At 53.6% G+C, this 24,621-nt stretch overlaps 1 protein-coding gene across 1 annotated transcript; it reads left to right on the top strand.

Annotated features, from left to right (window-relative positions):
- The first annotated feature begins 6 nt into the window (after positions 1 to 6).
- On the top strand, positions 7 to 23,232 carry TFCP2 (transcription factor CP2). Its single transcript, XM_085315690.1, has 15 exons — positions 7 to 285; positions 9,401 to 9,552; positions 10,145 to 10,221; positions 10,363 to 10,468; positions 10,701 to 10,807; positions 11,632 to 11,784; positions 14,640 to 14,750; positions 15,587 to 15,675; positions 16,214 to 16,262; positions 16,867 to 16,960; positions 17,592 to 17,682; positions 18,753 to 18,862; positions 20,123 to 20,265; positions 20,949 to 21,000; positions 21,113 to 23,232. The coding sequence occupies exons 1-15, from the start codon at positions 164 to 166 to the stop codon at positions 21,148 to 21,150; spliced, it is 1,494 nt and encodes a 497-aa protein (XP_085171816.1). The 5' UTR covers positions 7 to 163; the 3' UTR covers positions 21,151 to 23,232.
- The last annotated feature ends 1,389 nt before the right edge of the window (positions 23,233 to 24,621 follow it).

The following is a 24,621-nucleotide window of genomic DNA, read 5'->3' as shown; positions in this document are numbered from 1 at the left end:
CAGGGCCGCCAGCCCCCCGTGCCCCCTTCCCCGTCGCGGAGGGACGGTGGCTGGGGGCCGCCGGCCGGGCTGGTGGTGTCCGCGGCGAGGGGGCCGCGGAGGCGCCCCGCTGCGCCCAGCGCCCCGCGCGCCCGGGGCCCCCGCCCCACACCGCTGGGTGACCATGGCTTGGGCGCTGAAGCTGCCGCTGGCGGACGAGGTGATCGAGTCTGGCCTGGTGCAGGATTTCGATGCCAGCCTGTCGGGCATCGGCCAAGAGCTGGGCGCTGGGGCCTACAGCATGAGGTAGGTGGGACGCCCGCGCTACCCTTAACCATCCTCTCCTCCCCCTGGGAGAGGCACTGGCGAGCCGGGGAGGGAGCGGGGCGTCGGAGGGGTTGCGGTGGGTGCCGCCGCTCCGAGCAGCTGCTTGCCGCGAGGGCCATCTGAAGACAGCGGTCAGRTTGCCTACAGGCTCGCTACAGGTGCTGACGGCTCGGTCCAGGCCGCGGAAGGATGGTGTCGGGCTGTGTCTGTGAGGCTTCGGGGCGTTGGGAGAGATCGGGGTGCTCTGGTGTTGCACAGACCTTGGGGCTGCTGGGGAACTAGGGCTTCACACTGCTCGGAGTTGGTGGGGATGGTGTTTCCATTGCCAAGAGCTGGACCTTCTTTGTGGTGGCCAGGGCTTTAGTAACTCTGTGGGTAGTAGTTTTGAGTATCACGTACGTTAAAGTTGAGTTGTGCTTTATGTGGTCCTTGGATTTCCTTCTCCCTGTGGTGTTCACCATGGCTCTGGTTGTTGGATGTGGAGGTGGTTGGAGCTCCGAAGCTGGTCCTGGTGCTGCCTGAAATCAGGTTGCAGGGCTGTGTGGACCATCCTCTGCTGTTGCCGTGTTTGGCTTCCTGCTATCCTCAAATTGTGGATAAATCATCCAGCATTAATCTTGTGCTTCTCATCTGCTGCTGATTAGAAGGGACCATTCCCGCTCGCTTTGTTTTCACACGCGTCGCCCCAGGAGCGTTGCTTTGCCCTAAATAACTGCCCTCCCGGAAGAACGGTGGCCCACGTCCGTCCAGCGCGGCGGGCTCTGTCCTTCTGGCTCGGGGGTAGGCGGACCAGGACCCCCGAGGGATCAAGTGCCTAATGCAATGAGCAGAGAGCGTTTGTGGTCAGGACCCTGTAGCGCTGGACACTCGAACCAAATCGCAGACGTACGTGGCCGTCGCTCCGGAGAACCGGCGTGGCTCGCCTGGTAGCTCTGCCCTCCCGATGCCGGCTGCGGCGTCTGACTGTCCTGCTCGGAGCTGAGCTGCTGCTGCAGCAGCCTTGTCCTGAGCTGCGAGCCTCTCTGCAGCAGCAAGGCCAAAATGGTGTGTCATGCTTGCCGGTGGAGACCTGGTAGTGCCTCGTTCCTGAGCTGTAATGAGGAAGCACGATCTGTAGATGAGACGGTGGGTTGCCAAGTCAGTTTAGGAGCARCCACGTGTTTTTCTCCCCCATCAGCACCCTTTATTAATTGGCTCCGTCCTGGGAAGCGTTTCTGCCTGGTTTCAGGCTCTGCTGGCTGGGACAGGCCTAAGTGCCCTGAAAGGTGTTTTGAGGTCTGTAGGTGGAGCTGGGAGATGGAGCGAGGTGTGGAGCAGTCTCGTGCTGCTGAGCGGTGTGGGGTGCCCGGTGGGAACCCGGGAGCCGGGCACAGGGCTCCAGCGAGCGAGCTGGAGCAGTTGGCACAGCCTGCAGGGGAGCTGCTTGTAGTCTGCAAGAGAGCTGCCTTGCCTTAATTTGAAATGAGAGCTTCATTAGTTCAAAAGCTTGCCCACACAGGCTTATTTCTGTTCTGCTTGTTTTCCTCCTAACACACCTTGGTTTGAAGCAAGCAGGAGGGAGTGCGAGATGAGATGGATCCTGCGCTGCAGCTGGGAGTGCTGGTGAGGCTGGAGCTGCACCTGTGGCTGTGGTGGGGACAAAAGGTTGGAGTTTGGGCTCTGATGGGGCTGAGGTTAAGACATTTGGGAGGAGGGACCAGATGAGCATGCTGTCAGGGAACCAGGAGTGGGAGGTTAGAGGCATTTGTAGCCAAGCTGGGTGGAGAAGGCTGCTACGAGAGAACGGTGCCAAGAACAAGCGTGTTCAGCAGTGTTGAAATCTGCAGGTCACCGAAGGATTGAAGGTGGAGCAGGAGCTGGGGAAAAGCTGGCTCGGAGGTGCGAAAATGGAGGAAGCTGTTCTGGTCTCCCCTCCAGCCTGGAGGTGTAGCCAGAAAGAGCTCAGATAAATCTTCGAACGTGTCCATGACCTCTCTTCTCCTCTCCTCTCCGCTAGAGAGGCTTTCCCAGCCTGAACTGACGTAAGACTCGAGCTTTCGRGCAGTGCTGCGAGTAGAAACGTTCGATGTCCGAATTCAAAAAGACCTGCTGGGTAATCGCTCGTTGTAAAACAGGCAGGGGAGAAGAAGGAGGCAGCGGGAAGGTAACTTCTAGCCTGCTGACGTTTTCCAGAGGGAAGCGGTGGGCGTTAGCATGGAGCTGATGTGCAGCCTTGGCCTCACCGTTACCCTGGTCTGCTGTGAGCACGCAGAGCCGCTCCATCACCTCTCACTGTGTTAAGGGTGTTAAATAGCAGCTCTTATCGCCCACAGCCGACTTCTCCTTCCTTCCAGAGACAAGGAGAGCCGGCACCTTCTTTCACAACAGAGTTGTTCCTGACTATTATTAGGATCTGTTACAATCTCTTTTTTATTGGAGTGCTTTAAAACCCTCTAGGCGGTTAGCTGATGGAGTCCCAGACGCATGAGAGTTCGGGGAGAGCCCGACTAGTGTGTCCATCTCCTCTTTATGGTGGTAGGAACACCTTGAAGGGCGACGGGTGGCTTTCCAGAAGCGGTTCCTCTTTTCTTACCCTCTCTGCCTTTTCGGGGAGGGAGGGAATGAGTCGGCCGAGCCCTCTACGTAGTGGGGCAGCAGGAGTGAGGCTCGATGTGTGCAGGTGGCTTAATATTAAGAGAATCATGGTGATGGTTTCCATCCGTTGGCCGTGGCCTGGTGGCACTGGACCCGCTGCGGGTGCGTAAGCAGGAGATAATCCCTGCTCCACGCCGAGTCGGCGCGGCCGCGTCCCGTGAGCGGAGAGCACAGAGTGGCAACCGTCTGCAGATACGAAAATAAGCAGCAACGTTGGCGTTGTCAGGTTTGGTCAAGTGAGAGATGTTCAGGATTTGGTGGCTGTAAGGAAATGTGAAATGCAAAGAGGAGTTGGGGTAGATTTGCTTTCTTGCGGTGGTACTTTGCCACAAGCTTTGAGCGCAAAGTTTTGCTCACACTTTGCTTTTTCTTTKTTGTTGTTGCTGTGTACACTTAGAGGTGGGGAATCACAGCTTTGTTTGGTATTTGAGGAGGAGATTCGTGAAACTTTGAAGCTCCTTTTTCTCTCTTAGGTGCGTGGTCCTGTGCTGTGGATGTGCTGCTGGGGTTATCTCRTGGCTGGTGGGCAGCCTGGCCCCGTGGCCAGCAACTCAAACCCTCCCCTCTTGGGGAGGGCGAGAAAAATTGCTGCAYGTCATTTTAATGCAAAGACCTGCCTCCATTCGTGCTAAAACCTAGCGGCAGTGATTCAAAGCTGTAATTGTACAAGAAAGAACTCAGTTAATTTGCAGCTGATAGCTTGCAGGTAGAGAAAAACATCCTTAACCGGGCAAGTGGCCTTGGTCGGAGAGCGTGCCGAGGCTGCCCCAGCTGTCCTGGCTGCCAGGTGGTGGGCTGGAGGCTTCCTGAGGAAGCGGCTCCGCGCTTTCCCGGAGCCAGGCGCCAGCCCCTGGCAAAGCTTTCCCACCCCAGCGATACCTGATGGCTTAAAACCCGTTGGAGCTAAGCGCTTGCGGCAGTCTCCAGGCCGGGGCTCCGCGGCCGGGCCGCTCTAACAGCGCCTCGCTGTAAGCGAGCCCGGCTCTGCCAGAAGCCGCGCTCTGCTCGGGACTTGCGTGGCCGTCTGAAATCCGACTCGCTTTTTCCAAGACTTTTGTTGACCTAAGCTGCCCATAAATAGAGCCCGTACCCCTGTAGGTAAGTGTGCTGACCTTTGTGTCCTGACATCTGACATTTTCTTCCTTCTCTCCTGCGGCAACCTCGTGTGTCAGTTACAGGAAGGGGGGCAGATTTCAACAAACATCTTGTTTCCGAGTGTGTTTGTGGCTTTTTATTTACTTGCCCCTCGTGGTTTTTCAGTGGCCAGTTATTCTCCCTATGGAAGAGGCACGTTTCTGCCTGGGGAATGAACACTGGTAGGTGGCTCTCAGTGACAGCAAGAGGAGGGTGGTTGCTAGGATTGGCGGCTTATCCTCATTTACCATTTGTGCTGTAGGATTAAATTTTGCATTTGTTAATGAATCTGAATTTTTGGTATTGTTGGAGTTTCCTGGAACTCGGGTGTTCAGGAGATGAGAGGTGGCTTTGGAAGTGCTAATTGGGCATTGGCTCTATATTTCCACTGGCAGCATTTTTCTGTAACTGTTTCTTTCCTCTTTTCCAGGAGATTCTTCCCATCTCCAGAAATGGAGCACTTAAGCGAAGCACCTTTTCCCAAAAGCTTGTTAAATTGCACCATGAATTCTTTTTTTTTTTCTTTTGAAGGGAGGTGTACTACATCCCCAAGGGTTTCAGGAGCTTCTTCAGGTGCCTTTCCAGTAGGCAGGACCACGTAGGTTTGTCCGCAGAGCAGCCCGCTCCTGACAGCTGTTTTCTTCGGCTGCGCCAGCGCTGCCGGGATGTGTCCGGCCGTGAGTCCCGGGGCGCGCGGGGCCCATAGGGAGCTGCTCGCGGCACCGCCAGTCGCTGAAGGACTTGGAGCTTCCTGACTCTCATCAAAGAAAACTTAAAATGACTTGTCTTGAGCTGGGCAGACGATGGCAGCGTGGAATACTGGCAGGAGACAGAATGAGTAAYGTGCCTTCTGCACCGCCTCGGTCGGGTTACAGGTAGCAGCCACGGCTGCAGCRTTTTGCTGCCTTTCAAAGGTGGCTGAGGTTTTCCCCTGGAGATGCTGTTTAAGAGTCCAGGCCTCTTCCCCATCTTTTAAGGGCTTAGAAAGCTCAGCAGTCCCTTGCTGTTTTACAATGATGCTGTCCCTATAAATATTTAACTTTTTATTGCACCCTGCAACATGTAAAACCAACCCTATTACCTGGGTCGTATAGCACAGAAGTGTAATGGTGTCTAAATGGTCCGAGTTCCCAGCYGAGGAGCTCTTAGCAAAACCCACGGCCTTGGCGATCGAAAGGCCGGGAAGCAGCTCGCGGGCCCCGTCYGGCCTCTGCGGTAAAGGATCGCTCCAGGCGGACAGGGATATTGGGGATGCTTTAACAACCTTCCTGTTCATGTGGTTATACCCTCCGCAACAGCCGCTGCTGCGGGGCGGCGAGAGCACTGTTCATTGGTGGCGTGGCACCGTTTGGTCGGTCGTTACTCCTGACTAATTGGGGTTTGACTCTGATTTGTTCCAGAAATACAGCTGTACATCTGCCCTCTGCTTTCGCTTTTGCAGCTCCCAGTAAAACATGTTTCAGGTATCAGTTTCCCAGGGGTATTAGCAAACAGAAATTGAGAGCCCTGATTTCAAGAAGGGTTTTGAAGTGATGGCTCTGCAGCCCCGGCTGGCAGATATCCATGCAGCGTTAATAGACTTGCTGAGCTTCTGGCGCTCTGAAAAGCGGCTTGAGATATTACAGCAAGCTGCATTGCTGACTTTTGCTGTGTAACTTGGATCCAGCATTGTGTAAGAGCTCCCCCGGCACCGGAAGATGGTGGCCTGAGCTCTCTGGGATGGTGGCGATTCCTACCCTGAAAGTTAGGATGACTTTAATGTGCTCTGGTTGTCAGGCTCTTGACTTTCTCACCCAGACTGTCTGTGTGCAAGACTGCCGTAAGAGCTCGCGTAGCACGTGGTCTCTAAATGCATTTCACAGCCTGTCACGATGCATCAGGTTAGTGTTTGGTACAGGGAGATGACACTTGTCTTGCTGGTGCTACTACACGTTGTGCTTCGTTGTAGGGAGAAGGTAACATCCGTATTTTGTCCTGCCTTGGCAAACTGTTTAGTGGTGTTGTGAGCAACAAACCCTTCTGCGTGGAATAGCTGTTCCTCTGCTAATGAGATGCTTCTGCAGCAAAGCTTGTCCTCTGGGTTACGTAATTTGCTTAATTCCATACATTCATTTTCTCCTGCATCGTTATGGGTCTGGGGCATCCGGGCAGCTATAAGCAATGTCTAATAAATTGGGATTTAGGTGGGAGAGGAATATCTGGCCCTGAGTATTTCTTCTCTGCTCTGCTCTCTGGCTGATGTTGCTAGCAATACAAAGCACCTTGCAGCAGTGCTGCTGCTTGGCCCGTTCCCGAGCCTGGGTCAGCACGGGCTGGCAGGAGCGCATGTTTTGCTCGTGTTCAGCTCTCCCCGGTYTTATTAGGAGAGTTTAATACAGAGCTCGTCATGCACTGGTAAGCACTTGTGCTTCAAGTTAGTTCCAGAGCTGATGGGCATCGTTGTGTGTTGTTTACTTTGGTGTAATTAGCGCTGAGGGGAGCGAGGATGGTTCAGCAGCGTGGGGCTGACGTGGCAGGAGGGGCAGAGGACGGCGCCGCTTTTCTCGGGCATTGCTGCCTCGGGAGGATGTGCTGGATACGGACATAGGAAACACCATACTGGGGCAGGCCCTGCCACCCGGAATTCCCTCTCCTGCCTGGGAACAGCACGGGAGGGAAGRTTGGAAAGCACCGAGGTGGTGAGACTTGGCATCCAATGTAGGGAGAGGTGAAGGACCTGCAAGAGGCCACCAAGCCGTTCCCCTGCTTGGGTTTGCATGGAAATTATAGATGTTACTGGGACATCTTTGGAAGAAAGTTGGACRCTTGATCTCTTGAAACCAAAGGGTTAAAGTCCTGTTAGGGTGGAAGCTGGTGTTTGTCCAGATAAGTCCAGTTTTTCCTTGGGAAAACTTTTAATGTTCAACTAAAGGAGGAGAAAAAAAAAAAAAAGCTGACCTTTTAAGGATCTAATTTAACTCCTTCTTCCTTGTACTCCCCTCTAAGCATCCAAAGTCCCAAAGTCTGTAACAGAAAAGGGATATAACTTGACCGTTGAGCAGAATTTCATGCTTTGAAGGTACTCTTAATACAGACTCCTGCTGCAAGTGAGAATAGCTCTATGGTGAGAATAATTCTTTGCTCCCTCACTGTCGTTTTAACAAGGGRCTGGCGGGATTTCGCCACGCAGCTTGGTGGTTCCTTGGCAGCCAGTGCAGAGCCCGGAGAGGTAGCGTGCGTGCTCCTGAAGCATGTTTGTGCCGTCTCCAGTTTTATCCCACGGTCCGTGGATGTGAACGGGTGGGGCGATGTCCTGTTTCACATGCTGGGGAGTAATTGCTCTTGGACGTCATTATGGCTCGAAACAACTGCTGAAAGCCAGTCTCTAGCAGAGTTTCTAATTCTAATTTCTAATAAATGCATGTTTGTACGCTAAGTGGTATCACTGATGTTTTTGAAAGGAAYGTCATTCACAAAGCTCTTGTTGCTGCACGTCCTTTCTGAGTGTGGAAAAAGCCTCTGTGGTCTTGAGTGAAAGTGGAGGCGGCAAGCTTTTTGCACAGTTGCAAAGATAGGGGGATGTCCTCCTCCCCCCAGAAAGTCAGTAGTACAGGGCTTGAATGCAAACCCCGGACGCTGTCTCCTCCTTTCCCTCCCAGCTAGTGCCAGGAGCAGTGTAACGGCATCCGGAGGACAGCGAGCCCAAGCTGRAGCATCTCCACGCTGCTCTGGGGTGCAGTAAGGAGCTCTCTTATAACTCATCTCATATAACATGATAGCTGGGAAGATGCCTTGGCCRTTGCAGGTTAACGACCTGTCAGATGCCCCGATAGCTTCAAGCCATCCTGTTGGCCTGGGATTGCTCCCCGGAGCACGGTTTCTTGTGTCGTTAAGGTGTAGGCTGGACACAAGTCACGTCAGCTTTTGGTAAAAGGCAGCGCCATAAGGTAAAGAGCTGCTTGGAGCCGGCTCCTTCCCTGGCTCCGGTTTATCCCTCGTCACGTAGAGCGGGGACCCACGGCACGTGCCGACGTGAATGCCATGCCACGCACAAGGTGAAGCRTCTCGTCTCCCAAAATCGTGGCGGTCCCGGTACTGCCGGACTCTGCCGCTGAGCGGCTTTGGGAGCTGCTGGGTCGTTTCCTCCGTGAGAGTCCCACGCTCTTGGTCAGGGTTAGGGGCTGGTTTTGGCGCAGTACCTGGCGCAAAGGGCTCTTGGCTTATTAATGAGAAACTTAGCAGGAAAAGCTCTGCGAGTCCCGCTCCTGCTGTTTTCACGCTGGAAGGCTCTTGCGCAGCCTGTGCGAAGGAGATCGTTTTTCAGCCTGCAGGATTTTCTCACCGAGAGGTTTGCGTGCGTCTYGCTGCGGGTTTCCTCCGCCGTTGCAGAGGGAGGAAGGGCTCAGCCCCCTGACCACGTACCTCGGGTGATGTGCTCCSAGGTCTCAGCCTCCGCTTTGCGTGACACCTCCGTTGGCAGGGCCGGTGGGTGGCTTTTACAAGCACGGAGGAGGAGGAAGAGGGAAAAACTGGTGACCTTGACCGGAGCAGGATTCCGAATTCCTGCCGAGCCTCTCCTTAGGGGTAAACGAGTTTCTTGGCTCCTCTGCTCGACTCAAGGTGGTGGCTGAAATTCCTTCATGGGATGTGGGCAGGCTGGTCCATCCGCTTGTGCAAGGCTCTGATGTTTTTGCGAAGGGAAGGGTTTTTATTTGGCCAAGGGCCTCTGTTTCACGCAGGCCAAGTCCCACCACTCTTTCRTCTTGAAGCTCTGCCTGGAGGGGAGCGGCCTGTTGTGGAAGGAGGGGGTTTATTCCAAATTCGCCGCTTCCCTTCCTCTCCCTCCGGAGTTAAACCTAGTTGACAGATCCCTGAAYGGAAGGGAAAGCGTTAGGGCTCCGTCTGCACCGCTGGAGGCACCAGCGTGGTACCTCGAGGAAGGGGACAGGAGTTTCTCGGTGTGACACTGATGTCATCCTGCCGCCTGTGCAGCGGCTCTGCGTGGGTGCACAAGCAGTACAGGCGTCAGGCTGCTGGAGGAGCTGGGTTTTCACCTGAAACACTAACCTGACTGCTTTTTTCAGGTTTGAAGCAAGAAATGCATGCCTTAGATAGGGAGGCTATCTTGAAAAACACTCTAGCAAAAATGGGTGCTGGGGTCTTCTTAGCTGCAGACTATTCTGCTTTAATGCTCCTTTACAATTCTGCAGAGAGATGTCAGGGTATGTGATTTTTTTAATTAAAAAACCACAATGCTTTTTGTAGGAGGGGAAGGAACTAAATGTCAGATGCATCATCCCTCCGTAGCCAGAGCTGAAATGAATATGTCTGACAAATCTGTTTTCAGCGACGTCCTTGCCCTGCCCATCTTCAAACAGGAAGAATCGAGTTTGCCTCCGGAAAATGAGAACAAAATTCTGCCTTTCCAGTAYGTGCTGTGCGCAGCCACTTCCCCTGCAGTGAAGCTCCACGATGAAACGCTCACCTATCTCAACCAAGGTGAGCGAAGCCTGGTGCCTTCCCCAGATCGTGCGTCTTTCGTTGAAACGCTCCGAGTTTTAACAATAAAATTCCACCTATGGAAATTTCCCCTTGCAAATAGGCACCGTCTCACTATTAATCCCCAGATTGCTTCTGTTTAGCTGCCAGCTCCTGTATCTTCCTGCCTGCCATCAGCTTACCGTGGTAACATAAATTGTAGGATTTAACATAACAAAAACCTGCATAGCGCAAGGTGGATTATGCAGTTTGTTACCTTCCTGCCCCCGGAGTGTCCGCAGCGCTTCGGAGGACAGGACGAGCGAGTCCTCGTCTTGGTCTGACCGCACGTGAGTTGGCGAGGGCAGTTCGTAGAAAGCGCTGCACGGATCAGTGGAAAGGAGAAGGGTCGCCCGCTCCTGGAGAGGCGCGTTACGGCAGCGGCTGTTTTCCGTGGCCCGTGCTCGTATGACCCTTGACTAAAACGCGGCAAAGCGATCAAACAACGTGTCCAGTGTGACAGCAAAAGATGTCAAAACGCCAGAGGAGGGGCRGCAGCAGCAAAGATCCCTCCGTGGCTAACGGCAAGGAGCCTTTGTCTTCTTTCCTTCAGGGCAATCGTACGAAATCCGGATGTTGGACAACAGGAAAATCGGGGAGTTGCCGGAGATAAATGGGAAACTGGTAAAGGTGAGCAGAGAGCGCAGGCTCGCGTGTCTGGTCGGGACCGTCCCGTGCGAGGCGTCGTTATCCCTGACGCTGTCAGGGAAGCTCGAGAACTGTCGGGTTGCCCGGGGACGACTCCGGACGGCGACTGTCTGTTCCCTCTAGAGCATATTCCGGGTGGTGTTTCACGACCGGCGGCTGCAGTACACGGAGCATCAGCAGCTGGAGGGCTGGAGGTGGAACAGGCCTGGGGACAGGATACTGGATATAGGTAAGTACCGGGGCAGCATCTTGGCCAGGGCTGTAAGGAATGTGGATGCCTGAGGTGTCCCCCACCAAGCTCCCCAGTCTCTTGACTTTAAAAGACAAAGTGTTATCCATGTCCCGCATTTTGAGAGAAAAGGTGAGATTTGTTGGTGCTTCTGTGTATTCCCTGTGAATCTGTCTTCCTTCACCTCTTCCTGCCATAAACTGCAGCTTGTTCTCCGTGCGTGCTCCTACAGATATCCCAATGTCCGTGGGGATCATTGATCCTAGGGCAAATCCAACCCAGCTCAATACAGTGGAGTTTCTGTGGGATCCTTCAAAGAGAACTTCAGTGTTTATCCAGGTAAAAGAAGAGGTGTGGGGAAACTATTCTTGTAAGGGCTTAGGAAAGAAAAATAAAAATTTTCCTAGGGTGAAAACCTGCTTTTTATTTATTTATTTACTTATTATTGGACTCGAAGCTCTGAAATAGCAGCTAGATGATGCAGTGGTAGATGGATGTAAGATGCAGTGGTAGATGGATGTAAACTGCCATTCACCTTACCCCCTACCCCAAGCAATGCAAGAGAGTGGCAGTTCATGCGTTAGCAAGGCACAAGTGCAGCTGACTACCTATTAGTTGTTTTGTTTGTGCATTTGAGAAAAGACTTGGGTCAGCTTTTCCAAAGGGTTATATTCCCTTAGGAAAGAGGCCTGGGTATAGTCTGGCTGCTTTTGACATYCCTGCTAATACCCAGCTCTCACTGGTTTGGGTGATTTAGGTCTCCTTCTTGCTTAGATGCTTTTGCAGATCTTACCAGCTGCCCAAAATACCCCCTGGAAATCTGGCCCTTCCTCCTAGAATAAACTGGCTGCAGAAGGTGGAGGCTGATGCAGCTGAACTCTCTGCCCTGCTGATCTGAGGTCGCTTGTACCATTAAGAGGTTGCAAAACTTGTTGGAAGAATGTGGCTCCACCTCTGCTTTGATGTCCCCTTAACTCCTTAATGCTGGTGTTGCTCRGTGTGTTCCCGTCCAAGCCCTCTAGTTTGCCCTATTCGCTGGGCTACCCTTTARGTGAGCGCTGTCCTAGCTGGCACGAGGGGAATGGGGTGTTTGTATGCGACCAGTGAATGCGTACTCAAACGTGGCGGCCGTATTAACAGTGAGATGCCTTGGCTTCTCTCAGGTTCACTGCATCAGCACGGAGTTCACCATGCGGAAGCATGGAGGAGAGAAGGGAGTGCCCTTTCGGGTCCAGATAGACACCTTTAAGGAGAATGAAAACGGGGAGTACACAGAGCACCTGCATTCTGCCAGCTGCCAGATCAAGGTCTTCAAGGTACCTCAACCTGCTGTGCAAACACAGATCCAGTCCGTGTCGTTCCCCCTGACGGAAACCACCTGGAGTTGGTTCCGAGTCCCTCCAGCCTCGGCAAACGTCACGAGTGTGGGACCGTGGCCTAGCTTCCAGGCAGACGGGGTTTTCCATCCTTCTCTTGTGCTGCCCATCTCTCTCTCCTGGCAGCCTGGTTYCTGGGTGTCCGTCGAGCCTAGGTGTCCCTGTGGCTAGCAAACCAATAAGCCAAGAACAACGTGCCAGGGAGAKAGTGGGTTACGCTGTCCTCTCCAAAAGCTCCTAGGCTTAGCCTTGAGTTTAATCAGCTTGGAGATGCTCAAAGAGATTTTGGTGTCTGATCAAACGCCTCCTTTTATTATTGCCAGTCCCTGCGGCGGCCGTGTCTCCTGGCGGTCCATCCGCAGCCGGGCGTTCGGGTGGCGCAGGCAGCTGGTCCCTGTTGCGAGTTGCTTGCAGCGAACCCAAAGCCCCGCTCTGGCTGCGGAAGCGTCGAAGCAGCGCGCGCCAGCGAGACCACGTGCCCGGCTGCGGGCGGCCGAAAGCCGCACGGCTGGTGTCGCGAAGCCCAGGTGCCGTGCCGGAGGGCGACCTGGAGCGGCTCTGGGCACGCTGAGCCCGTGCAGTGTGGTGCAATAACGTAGTCTTGGAGAGGCTCCATTTCCCTGTCCTGCCCRTAACATCGTGCAAACTCTTGGCTGTAGCCCTCGGTTCTTCTCCCTTCAGGGGCCCTTGGCACGCGGCTGGGTCCGCTGCCTGGCCGGGAGCCTGGGCTGTTCTGCAGTTTTGCYGTGAAGTTGCTCTGGGGTATTGGGCAGCGTGCCCTGCTGATGTTGGCTTGGCTTTTTTTTTGTTTTCCCCCTCTGCTCTCTCTCCTGTTTTACCTACTCGGATTATAAAATTTCTGAGGTGGGAGCGCGATTCGTTAGGGCCTGTTTGAGCGCTGCCCGGTGTCTTGATGCAAATGGAGTTAGGGGATGAGGCTGCTTACGAACGAGCACCGGAGGAGTGACGGGGTTTGTAAGGCATCTGCCTCCGCACTTCTACTGAGCTGCAGCYTTTCATGCCAGGGGATGTGTTTGGGGGATTTTTTTCTTTTGCTTGTATTTTTTTTTTGTTTGTTTGTTTTTTTGTTTTTCCTCTTCCACCATCCTTGACGCGGGAGCGCTTCTAGCAGTAGCCGGAATCCCCGCAAGCAAAGCGGCACCTTCAGGGCGCAGCGTCCGCGCTGAGGATCGCCCGGCCGGGGTCTGCGCTCGTGCCTGGGGCCGGAGCGATCGGTTACGGTTCAGAGTTTGAAAAGCTTCCGCTCTAGAACAGAGCTCTACCTGCCGTTTGTCCCACCGGACGGCGGATCGCGGGAAGCGCTGAGCGCGGCGACGGCCGCCTGCCAGAGCCCTTGGCCAGGCTCCCGGCTGCTGGTATCGGCCTTATCGGCCGCTCGTGAGACGCGGCCGCTCGCTCGGTGGTGTGACGGCGGCCGGGGCGGCGGGCTTGACGCGGTGTTTTGGCGGTTCCCTTGGCCTGGGTGCGACCTGTTCCCTGCAGGGTGTCCTTTCTCCCGGGTTGTTGTGTTATACTTGGGCTCCTTGCCCTTTCTCCCCTCTGCCCCTCCAAACCGGGTGCGTGTCTGTGCTTTGAAACCCCTGCTGAGAGCCTCTTATCGACGCTCTCTGGGGTCTGGAGCACAGATCCTTCTTCCCAGAGGCAACAGCGTCGACTGTGGAAACTGGGAAGATAATAGCAACCATTGGATTTTCCTGGCTGGGTTGGCTGGTCAGGCTGCAGCTGAGCAGCACCTTCCTGCCTGGCCCAGGGCTTGGTGGCGGTGGGGCGTCAGGTCGCAGCTTGGCTCTCCGGAGGGAGAGCGAATCCAGGGTTCCTGCGCCCCAGGCCGGGTTTGGTTGCTCTCATCCTTGTTGTTGATGGCGGTTACATTGCGATAACCAGATTGTGCAGATTTAAAAAGGGGGTTGCAAGAGGAGTAGTGAAACGTGGCTCTGTCTGTTCTTTAATTGTGAAGAAACAAATTAGGAAATGCCTGTTTCAGAGTTGGAAAGAATAGGAAGGCTGTGGTGGTACCCGAGTGTCCTAATGCTCCTCTGCTAGTGCCGTGGATGCGCTGACGTGCTCACGTGGCACCCATATGTTGGCAGAGAGCGAAAGCCAAATTTCTTCCATCTAAATCTGAACTGAGGAGCTGAGGCRGAGGGTCTGTTCACAGCCAAAAGTTTTAAGGGGAGCACCAGAATACCTCAGGTGGTCACAGTGCCTCTCTCTTATTTGCTCCTTCCCCCGAGGCGTTGAGCATTCGATAAAGGCAGCAAGCAAGATCATCTTAATCCTGCCTGTGAGAAAAGAGGGTGCAGGAATTACTTGTTTTTCAAGATTGTGGCACAGCTGTCCTGTTTTCCGCAGCAGTACGTGCCACTGAAATGCCACCTCTTAAAACTGTGTGATTACGCTGCAGCAAACTTAACCCAGCTCAGAGGTGTGCTTCTCTCACCTCTGCAGCACTGGAAACTGGTCTCTGTCCCCTTTGTGCTATGACTTTGTCTCAGATACTCTGGAATCGAGGGCTGTTTTTAGGGCTCCGGGGAGATTAGGATATTCACATTAATTTGGGAAAGGCTGTTATAGGATGGATGCTCTCCGTAGAATTAATGCTCCGGGCAGCTTGTCCCAGCTCTCTTCCTTTTTCCTCTGTAAAGCAACAAGTGGGTGAGCTGAAAAAGAAGTCATCGTGTCTGCTCTTTGCATTTACTGTAAATCTGACTTTCTGCTGACTCTCTTCTATGTTGCCTAGCACTGGTGTTTTGACAGAAATATCTCCTTTCCAGCCCAAAGGAGCTGATAGGAAACAGAAGACGGATAGAGAAAAGATGGAGAAGCGAACTCCTCATGAGAAAGAGAAATACCAGCCTTCCTACGAAACCACGATACTCACAGAGGTGGGATGCTCTTTCATGCAGCAACAGGCAACTGGGCTTGTTACTTTAACAAAATCTGGGTTACTTTGGTCACAGGATGCAAGAAACGGGGTGTTGCATTGCATACTGAAATGCTGTGAAACGTTTGGCTAAGTTGTTATAGCTGAGGGACAAAAGCAAGATAAAGTTTGTAGGCAGAGAGGCATTTCTTGCTAGATGTGAAGAAGGGCTCCGCTCCTGTGCCTGGAAACTTGCTGTTTTTCCCCCTACACTGTAAAAGATGATCTAATAAAAGATTTTACCTCTACCTGCAGACTTTGTTTTGCCTGTGTGGCCACTGGCCACCGAGACTGTGAGTCAGCAGGAAAACCCCTGTTGTTTTCTTCCTTTGCTGGTAGAAGGCGTCAGTCTATAGAAATGTGATCTTTTGAAGTGTCCATGCTAAACACTGCTAAATGCCCTGGGGAGGGAGCCCTTGTGCTGCCCCGCGTGAGTGCTGGGGTGCTTGTCGGGGCCTGAGCTCAGCCTCGAGCTGTGGCTTTGCTTGCTCCGTGAAGGTGCTTTGGCTGCTGCTTGTTGCATTTGTCGGCCCAGTGCCAGAGATGATTTGGATCCCAGAGCTCCCTGTATTTGAATTTCGTGACTTCTGGCCTTTTGAGCTGACAGCTCGTTTAGTCTGAGGTTTGTGACCGTCTGCAATGAATCAGCTTGACTTCTTTTAATCCCCTGCTTTATTCTCTGGTTCCGTTTCCTAGTAGGTTGTCAGTCAGCAAATAGCTATTAACCTGCGCTGAGCAGAGCAGATACATGGACTTCTTAAAAGCAATCCTGTGACTCTTCTGGATTTTCCTTTCTAGTGTTCTCCCTGGCCAGAGATAACATATGTCAATAATGCACCATCCCCTGGCTTCAACAGCTCCCACAGCAGTTTTTCCATTGGTGAAGGGTAAGTCTGGAGAGCGAGAAGAGGCTGCCTGCCTGGCTATCGATTTCTGGCTTGCACGAGAGATTGATATGTCCGAGCTGGCAGTGAGCGGTAGCTAAAGAAGTGGCTGGTCCAAAGAGAGAGAGAGGGAGCAGCCTGCTAAGGGCCATGAAAAATGAAGGCCCTTGGAGATGAGCGCCGTTACCTTCCCTGACTGCCGTCCAGTTCGACTCTTGCATGAGAAGTGTGTGCGCGTCTGATCAGCACTTTCCCCTGTGTTCGTTCTCCAGCCTGCTTCCCTCTGCCTTTCCCYGTCACGTTAATACTCTTCTATAAAAGCCGTTTCTTCTTGCAAAGGGCTTTGCCGCAGCGATGAGGGTATTGCCACGGTCCCGTAGCCGTGTTTCAACGTGCTGGTCTTTGCGCGGCACATCCACCAGCGAGGCACGGTGCTTGGGAGAGGGGTGGTGCTGCGCTGCCTGCCGGGRTCCCATGCTGGAGAGGGGAGAGAGGTGCTAACCACGTGTTCTCTTCTCTCTGCCTCTTTTCCCTGCTCTAGAAATGGCTCCCCAAACCATCAGCCCGAACCACCCCCTCCGATCGCAGATGTAAGTCTCACTTCAGATGTTTCGGTTGTGGTAAGGAGGGCACAAAGATCAGAAAAGGGGGTTTTATGATTGAGCGGCAGCGGGTTTATTAGCGGCGGCAGGTTTGTTAACAGCTGCGTTCCGGAGTTTGGGGCAGGGGGAGAAGGGGTGTCTTTGCATCTGGGCTGGCTGGAGGGGTGAGATGCGGCAAGATCAGGCTTTGATCTGTAACAGSTCTTATGCAGCAAACCTGAGCTTGCGTAAAACAGGCCGGAGGCTGCTCTTGTTACCGTCTTTGGGGAGTTGCAGCCTTCACTGACTCCTAGTTAGAAAAAGACRTGCTAGTGTGAAAAGTCTGCAGTATGATCTGCCTTTACTTACGGCATCGATCTTGGCTGGTGCTTTCCCCTTTGCTGCTCTCCTCTTTCTCAGCACCTCTGAAATCTTTTAAATCAAAAACTATCCAGGCTGCAGCCTTTATTCTGTGTATGACACTAGTGCGCTTGGGTCTGGATTTAAGACTATGATTCTAAACACTGATTCAGTTGACCTGTGATTGTCCCTCCACGGAAATGTGTTTTCATATCGCTTCTGAGGCTGTGACCCTTCTCTTCCTGCATTGCAGAACCTCTTGCCAACAAGCACACCCCAGGAGGCCCAGCAGTGGCTGCACCGAAACCGCTTCTCCACTTTTTCACGGCTTTTCACAAACTTCTCAGGTAGGTTTCGACAGCCCCTCCTGGTCTGCCCCTTCTCTCTGGTTGCTTGGGAGGCTGTCTTTACATTACCGTTGCAAATATGAATGTTTTAAAATATCATTCTTTTGTAACACAATAAAATCTGGTTTTCTGAAAGTTGTGTTCTTCGTTTCTCACCTTGCTTTCAGCTGGCAAAATAGGAGGAYGGCAACAGTGTCTCTTCCAAAAGTTTACAGCACCCCCCAATTCTAAAACAGGCTGAGAGATGTTTGATCTGATGCACACTGGGGGATAATGCTATGCATAAAGAAATGCTTCATATTTATTTTCCTCTCCTTCCCTAGTGATACTGTCTCYGTTATCCAGGGTCACAGAGGCGCTAGATAGCAAGCTGTAGAAAGAAAAACATTGATAATGCAGGACACGCCGTTGCACCAAAACGCATTCTTGCAAAACCAGTCTGGAAATGCTTGCAAATGTCCTTCTGTGGGAAAGGAGGGGGATTATTAGCAGAAAGCAGGAATAGTTAGAGCATAGTGTGAGCTCAGKGAGTGGGAGGAGGGAGTGCTGGCACAGCTGTGGTGTCCAGGCCTCCTCCCCAGATAATCTGGGCTTGGCTGTGTGACTTCTCCTCTCAATTTTAAATTTCTAGGTGCAGATTTACTGAAGCTGACCAGAGAAGATGTTATCCAGATCTGTGGCCCTGCAGATGGCATCAGGCTCTTCAATGCTTTAAAAGGACGGTATGTTGTACACTGTAAAAGCTGGTCGTGGACAGTAGGTGACTGTATTTATTTTAGGCTGCTTGCTTGAAACTTGCCGTTATGGAGAACGGAGTTTAAATCTTTCTGAACCTGTTTCAGTCAAGTTTGACAACTTAGCCAGCAGGATAGCCGCTCCAGAGACAACCTAGGGAGAACGTCTGTGTGAAGGAGAAGYATTAGAAATGCCCTTGCCCTTTGAGGTGGAGAGGGGACAGATTTGGTCAGCGTGTTCCTGACTAGACGTCAGAGAATCTAGACAGAAGACGAGACCCCTCCCTGCATCATACTCGTTTCTTCTGTCCTCTGATGTGCCTCTAAACTTGTCTCAGAGGAATAGCCTTCCTGTAAAAGGAATATTCCTTTGCCACCTTTCTCTGCAAAAACAACAAGAAAAAAAAAACTAGGCCTAGTGTTTAACTTCTCTCCGAATTGAGGCATTTCAGAAGCAACTGTTGCAGCCAGACGGAGCAGCCGAGGGCTCGTGGTGGGCTGTATCCTGGAGGAGGCTCTGGGGAGGTATCGGCGCAGATTTCTGATACGGGGCAGCAAGAGCTTATGCGTGTGTAAAGCATTCCAGGGAGTTAATGTACCATTTCTGATAGCTCTTGAGATAGCAGTAAAACGTCGCAGCTCCCTGCTGGGAGAAGGACGTGGAGGGCAGGAGACACTGGCTGCTTTGGCACTGCAAAACGAGACTCTGCTTTGAGTGACGAGCAGCCCGTGTGCTGCCAGCAGGCCTCGATCTGTGCCGCAGCCGCTCTGTCCTCGGAGCGGGCCGGATGAGTAAGCTGCTCAGTAGCCAGTTGACCGTGTCCCCGTGCCGATTTCATCCCCTCCTCGTGCACAGCCGCCTCGCACGTTCGCACCGCTTCAGAGAGGTGGAGGTGGCCACGATGCGTCTTCTGGTTTTGCTTGAAGACGGATCAGTCCATTGATCCGCTTTTTAGCTTCTGAGGATATTGAGGAGAAAGGAGTGTTGGCTAAGCGTCGGGGAACTAGACAAGTCCTCGAGCGCATTCGATGGCATTCACTCGCTGCTCTGCCTGTAGGATGGTGCGGCCCAGACTGACTATCTACGTGTGTCAGGAGTCCCAGCAGCTGAGGGACCTCCAGCAGCAGAAACACGAGGACGGGGACACGGCCAGCAGTACTTTCTTTGGTAAGGGCTTTGCAGCCTTTGCTGTGGGCATGTGTGGTTGGGTTGCCGCAGGTGGGGCACAGAGGAGAAACCAGCAGCAGGGTTAAGCAAACAGAAGTGCAGGAGTGTCCATGAGCTGTCACCAAGCATCACCTAGCAGACGACCCTCTCAGGCAGGGCTGCTTATTTTACTGGAATACAGTTTATCTGCGTAGCACCTTGAAGGTTTGTGGCTTTTGCTTTCAAGCTGCTATGCCGTGTGTTGGCTGCTGTCATTCTTTTCTCCTCGCTGCGAGGAGGCAGCAAGTTCTCAGGCAAGCTAACGCAGGCTCTGTAGGAGAGCAGAAGGGCTGTGGCTCCGCTGTGCGCCCTGTCYTTTGGTGGGGGTGGTGTAAGGTTCCAGTAACCCCTTTTCACTTGTCCCCTTCCTATCCAGCTGATTTTTCTCCTTGCCAACCGAATGGGTGGCTGCAGAATCTCATTGTTGGCATTTTGCCTGCGCTAAACTGACAAATGATAGCTCCAGTGAGAATCCAGCATCGCCCAGACAACAATGAGTGACCTACATTTGCGGAGCCGCCAGGCGCCAGTTTATCCACCTCCATGATTGGAGTGGCGAGTGCGAAAGCAAATGGCTCGTCCTTTCCTTGCCCTGTTCCAATTCAGATTCCTCTCACTTCCCTGCAGGAACTGCCTTGCGGGAGTGGGAGAAAGTGGGGGGGTTCTGGGGAGGTGCCAGAGCGGCTTTTCCATCCTGCTGTGATTGGAGACTGCCAGGATTGGTGTAAAGTGCCGCTCAACTGATGCGAAGCCAGAAGGAAGGTTTAGGGGGCAAGGACTGCATAAACACAGAACGAGCGTTGCAGGACAGTGGTGACAACCCATTTGCTGCAGAATTGTTGCTTATTTAGCTCAGGGTATGTGGCAACCATGCAGTGAGTGCAGAGGGCAGAGATCCTTGAGCTATAATTGCATATAGACTTAGCAGCTGGGGCTTGGAAAGATGATAGCCGCATGAGATGGACACAGCAGAGCAGGTGTTTAACCTCCTGAAAAGCAAAGCTCCATAGTCTGTGCACAGCCCTTTCCCAACGTGGCTGTGATGGTTCTGGGCACGAGCTGTGTCGTGCATGAGCAAAGCTGCCTTTTGGCAGTGCTCCTCTGCACGATCTTGTCCCTGGGTTGGCGTGTGTGGGCCTGGCTTAAGTGTCCTTGTATCCATCATATAGGCACCRAAGTTGTACTGGCGTCTAGCTGTAATAGTTCCTGTCCTCTTTGTAGTGTACCAYGCTATTTATCTGGAGGAGCTGACAGCGGTGGAACTGACAGAGAAATTAGCCCAGCTCTTCAGTATCTCTTCTCGACAGATCAGCCAGATTTACAAACAAGGTCCAACAGGGATACACGTGCTGATCAGCGATGAGGTAACAGCCTCTTAAGTGCTACCCAAGAACTTCCTTGCTACCTCCTGAGCTGGGTTGTTTCAGCTGATTCATGTCTGCTTGCTCTCTGAGCTCTGCTGCAGAGATTGCCTGGGGCCCTGGAGGAGCAGGTCCCTGAGCCTGCCTGAGCAGGTCTTCAGGAAGGGCCACGTTCGAGTCACCTCCGACTTCCAAAGGGTTGGAGATGATTGTTGAAGCCTGCAGAGCCGGAGATGTTAGGATTTGGGAATGCTGCTCTGCTACCAGGGACACCTCGCTGAGACCTGTGAAGTTCTGTGCGTGTGAATGGCTCTCCTGGAGTTAGTCCGGGTTGTGTTCACACCCTCTTTCCATGCTTAGATTTCTTCTAGTTTTGCTATAGAAACAGATTGCTGGGAGACTTTGCTCTGGGCATCCTGGAGTCTGATCGTTTGTCTCTTGGCTTGCTGGTTCAGTTCTGTAGAGATGAGGAAGGAATAAATATTTATGGCTGGTGCGTTTCCTACCTCCTAGAGCACTGAGCTCTCCTGACTGAACCTTCTAGCCCTTTCGGTACTCTAAATCTGTGCCCATCACTGAATGACAGAATGCGCGGAGGAAACAAAGCCTTCACGTATGGCTATGAAGCACTTACACTGTGTTTTAAATAATTTTTCGACTAAGCTGATTTTCATGGCTTCTTTCAGATGATACAGAACTTCCAAGATGAATCATGTTTTGTTCTGGACACCATGAAAGGTGCGTAAACACGTGTGTTCTGTTATTTTGCCACTGTACTTCTCAGGGGAAGAAGAATCCAACAGATTCCTTTCCAGCTGTGAGTATTTCATAAGCTCTGCTTCCTTTGCAGCTGAAACCAATGATAGCTACCACATCATCTTAAAATAGGAGGGGACAGGATGAGGAACGTGCGTGGTACCCTCGTCACGCACAACGACCCTTCACTTACAGCACAAGGACACAAGCAGAGATCTGGAAATTGCTGGGCACCTTCTCGAAAGACCCTCATCTGTTGGTTACTCTGCTGGACTTTCTCACGGGCAGCCTCCTTGCTCTTACGGCATGCAAGCTGCCATCGACAGCAGCGTGCTGCGGAACTGCTGGAGCTGTGAGGCTGAAGTTACCAGGTCGCACTCTCACATAGCTGTCGATAGAAATTTGCCATTGGGACATAAGACCTGTGTAAGGGCTTTTCTGTGGCAAACGTGCTCTGCTTTTCTGAGAGGCATCGGCTCCCGTGACACTCGGACTCGCGAGTGAACGTTGATTAAACTGCCCCAACAAACATTTCCTGGCAATTGCTGAGCTGAGCAGGTCTCAAACGTGCTGCGTACTGCGCTGATGGAGTGGTAGGCTAGGGCTGGGTGGGATTTTTTTTATTATTATTTTTTAAGCTTTCCTTTAATATTACAATGCATCTGTCAGACAAAGGTGGTGACTTTGTTTTCTCCTCTCCGCCCACCCTGAAAGCGGTGTTGACTTTGTGCATGGGTGTGGTTGTGGCGCCATCCTTCCCTTGCGAGTACTAAGGTTGTCAGGAACTTTATATACAGATTTAGTTTGTACGGATGCATAAGGTTGGAGCAAAATGTGGAGTGAAGCAAAGTGAAATTGGATAAAGAAATAGCTAACTAGTTTGGTCTGTGGGATTTTTTTTTCTGCATGTTTTAAGTGTCTCAAGGGGAAGAAAGGAAGGCATAGGTGTCCTTAATGAAAATTTGAGTGGTAGCTGCATGCTGACTTTTTTTTTCTGCCCTTGCATCCCCCTGCCCAGCCTCCATAGCTGGCCGGTGCCAGTCAAGCCCTGCGTGCACTAAGGAGGAATTAGACAAGTCGGAAGGGTTTATTCAGAACTGCTGGACTTGCTGGTGACAAAAGTGCCTGTGTACAGATGGCCAGGACAGCAGTTGAGTAGATCGTACTTCCCCGTCTGTAAGATCATGGTAGAGATCAAGATGCCCTGGATAACACCTGCCTCTTAACCAAGTGGGGCTTAGCATTACCCGAGAGAGCTTTGAGCAAAATAAGTAGGGAAAAAAATAAGCTATAAATCAGGCGTCTTATTTGAAATAAGGCTGCAACAAGACCCAGCACAGGGCAGAAGATGTAGGTCCTGGTTCGGGCCAGGGAAGGTCCCACGGGGTGAGTGAAGGCGCTGGTGTCTGTGACAATCTGTCAGTCACATCCCTGCTGCTAAAATACTGGCTGCTGCTCTTTATTTATAAGCCATAAAATAATCTGTTCCTGACACCCTTGTCCATCTCCTAAAAAAATATGTCTTTTCCTTGGAGATGCAAATCAAAATACCTGAAACAAACGGGAGCTGGTGGGAGGGGGAAGGCCAGACCTTCCCGTCCGGCACCAGCCGAGCGCCCGCGGCCTCGGCGCGTTATTCTGCCCTCGTGCAAAGGGCCCGTAGACCAGTAGCTCTCTAGATTCCTTTCCTCAGAGCCACGTCTGCTCCCCCTCGCCCCCAGATCACCTCCCAGCCGTGTCCGGGCCTGGATAGCAGGGGCTTGGCAAGGAACCGAACGGTCCCTGCGGATCAGCAGTTTCGGGAGCAGCAGAGGAGCAAAGCTGAGCACCCGGCCGACTTCGGTGCTGAAGGAGGCTGCGCTTCGTTGCGAACCTGCCGGTGGGTTCTCCGCAGCYGGGAAGCGCTCTCCGAACCGCCGTGGATCCTGACGGGAGCGGCCGAGGCCTCGCGCCAGGAAAAGCGGTGTAAAAGCCAATTTTGCCCRCTTCTCGCAGTGAGCGGTGCAGCGTGCCGAGGAGCGGGCAGACAGCGGACTCGGCGCGCAGAGGTGCTCGTGTTCGGGCAGCTCGCCTTTTGTGCGTACGTTAGTGTGCCCGGCCACTGGGAAGGTGTGTGTGTTAATCCTGGCTTTTTTTTTTTCCTGTTAGTATGCGAGAAGTGTAATAAGACATGTACAATCGCGACACGGACTTGGTAAACCTTTTCTATCCATGTTTCTGGGTGCGTACACGTTCTTCCGATTCATCGTACGGGAACGTGCCGGCCAAGCGCTTCGCGTCTCCGCGGTCGCACGCGGCGGCTCRGGGAGGCGAAGGAAAGCTCCCAGCTGGGCAAGGTAGCGGTGGGCCGGTCCTCCGTCCACCCCGGCCCCTGGCCGGGAGGAAGGGGGTCGGGGCAGGCGGACGAAGAGGCTTTTTAATCGAATCGCTCTTTGCCTGAACAGCTTTCCTGCATGAATAACTTGACCTGCTTATTAGTTAATTACTGAGCTAATCCTTAAGCGAGGGGGAAGCGCTGCAGCTGCTCGCTGAACCCTTCCGGAGATGAGCGTGGTTGACGGGGCTCCCTCCCCGCCGGTCCCCCCGGTCCCAGGTGAGCGACGGGTTCTCGAGCAGGGGAGGGAAAAGCCGAAGGTGGGAACGCCGGGGATCCCGTGCGTGTCCCCTCCCCACCTCGCGATGTCCGCGCAGCGTTTCGGGGCGAGAGCGTCCCGCGCTCCCGCTTCCCGGCGCGCCCTTCGGCTGGCAGGAGGAAGAGGAGGAGGAGGGTGCGGGTTGGGGACCGGGGCRGCTTTCTGCCCGCGGCCAGCCTTGGCCTGGCCCCCGTGAGCYGTCCGAGGCCCGGCTTACCCGCCCGCTTTTTGGCTGAGCTGCCCTTCRGCCTCTCCGCCGTTAAAGCTGCAGCTGTTGAGTTATTTCTGAAATAAGGCGCTTTTTGCCTCGTCGTGCTGTTTCTAGCCTTGCTAATCTCCTGTCTAGACTCCTCCGTAATGCAGCTTCTGGCCACCTCGGCTCTTCCAGCTGGGTTTCCGCTGCGGGCGGGAGCCTTCCCGCCTCCGGGGCTCCCCTTAGCCCCCCCTTGGAGCAAAGCTGGGATGGGGGGCGGCGGGGGGCCTGGGCTCTGCAGCGAGGCCTCGGAGGGGGGTAAAACCCTGCAGCCCCCAAAGCCCCCGTGGACCCTCGTGCCGAGCCGGGTGCGTGCACCCCGTCCGGCTAGGGGGGCAAAGGGTCCGGGGGGGGGGGGACATCCCTGGCACTGCTTCAGGGGCCTGCCGAGGGGGGAGGGGGCCAGGCCTTGCACCCCCAGCCGCCCCCCGCCCCTGCGCAGCGCTGCTCACCGCAGCGCACGGGCAGACACCCCCCCCAAAACTACATTTCCCAGCGTCCCTTTCTCCCCCTTCCGCACTACATTTCCCGGCGTGCCCCGCGCCGCCACCTCCCTTCCGCCGCGTCCGCGACGCCTCGCTTTCCCGTCATGCCGCGGGGCGGGCGCGGCGCGGGCGTTGGCGGGGGGGGGGCGGGGGCGGCGCCCCGTCACGTGACGCGGGGTTATATAAAGGGCGGCGCTGCGCCGGGCGCTCCATTGTTGTCGGTGAGCGGCGG

Source organism: Rhea americana, unplaced genomic scaffold (assembly GCF_003343005.1).
Source record: "Rhea americana isolate MKP2758 unplaced genomic scaffold, rheAme1 scaffold_435, whole genome shotgun sequence".
Classification (NCBI taxonomy): domain Eukaryota; kingdom Metazoa; phylum Chordata; class Aves; order Rheiformes; family Rheidae; genus Rhea; species Rhea americana.
This window is presented reverse-complemented; position numbering and strand designations above follow the sequence as displayed.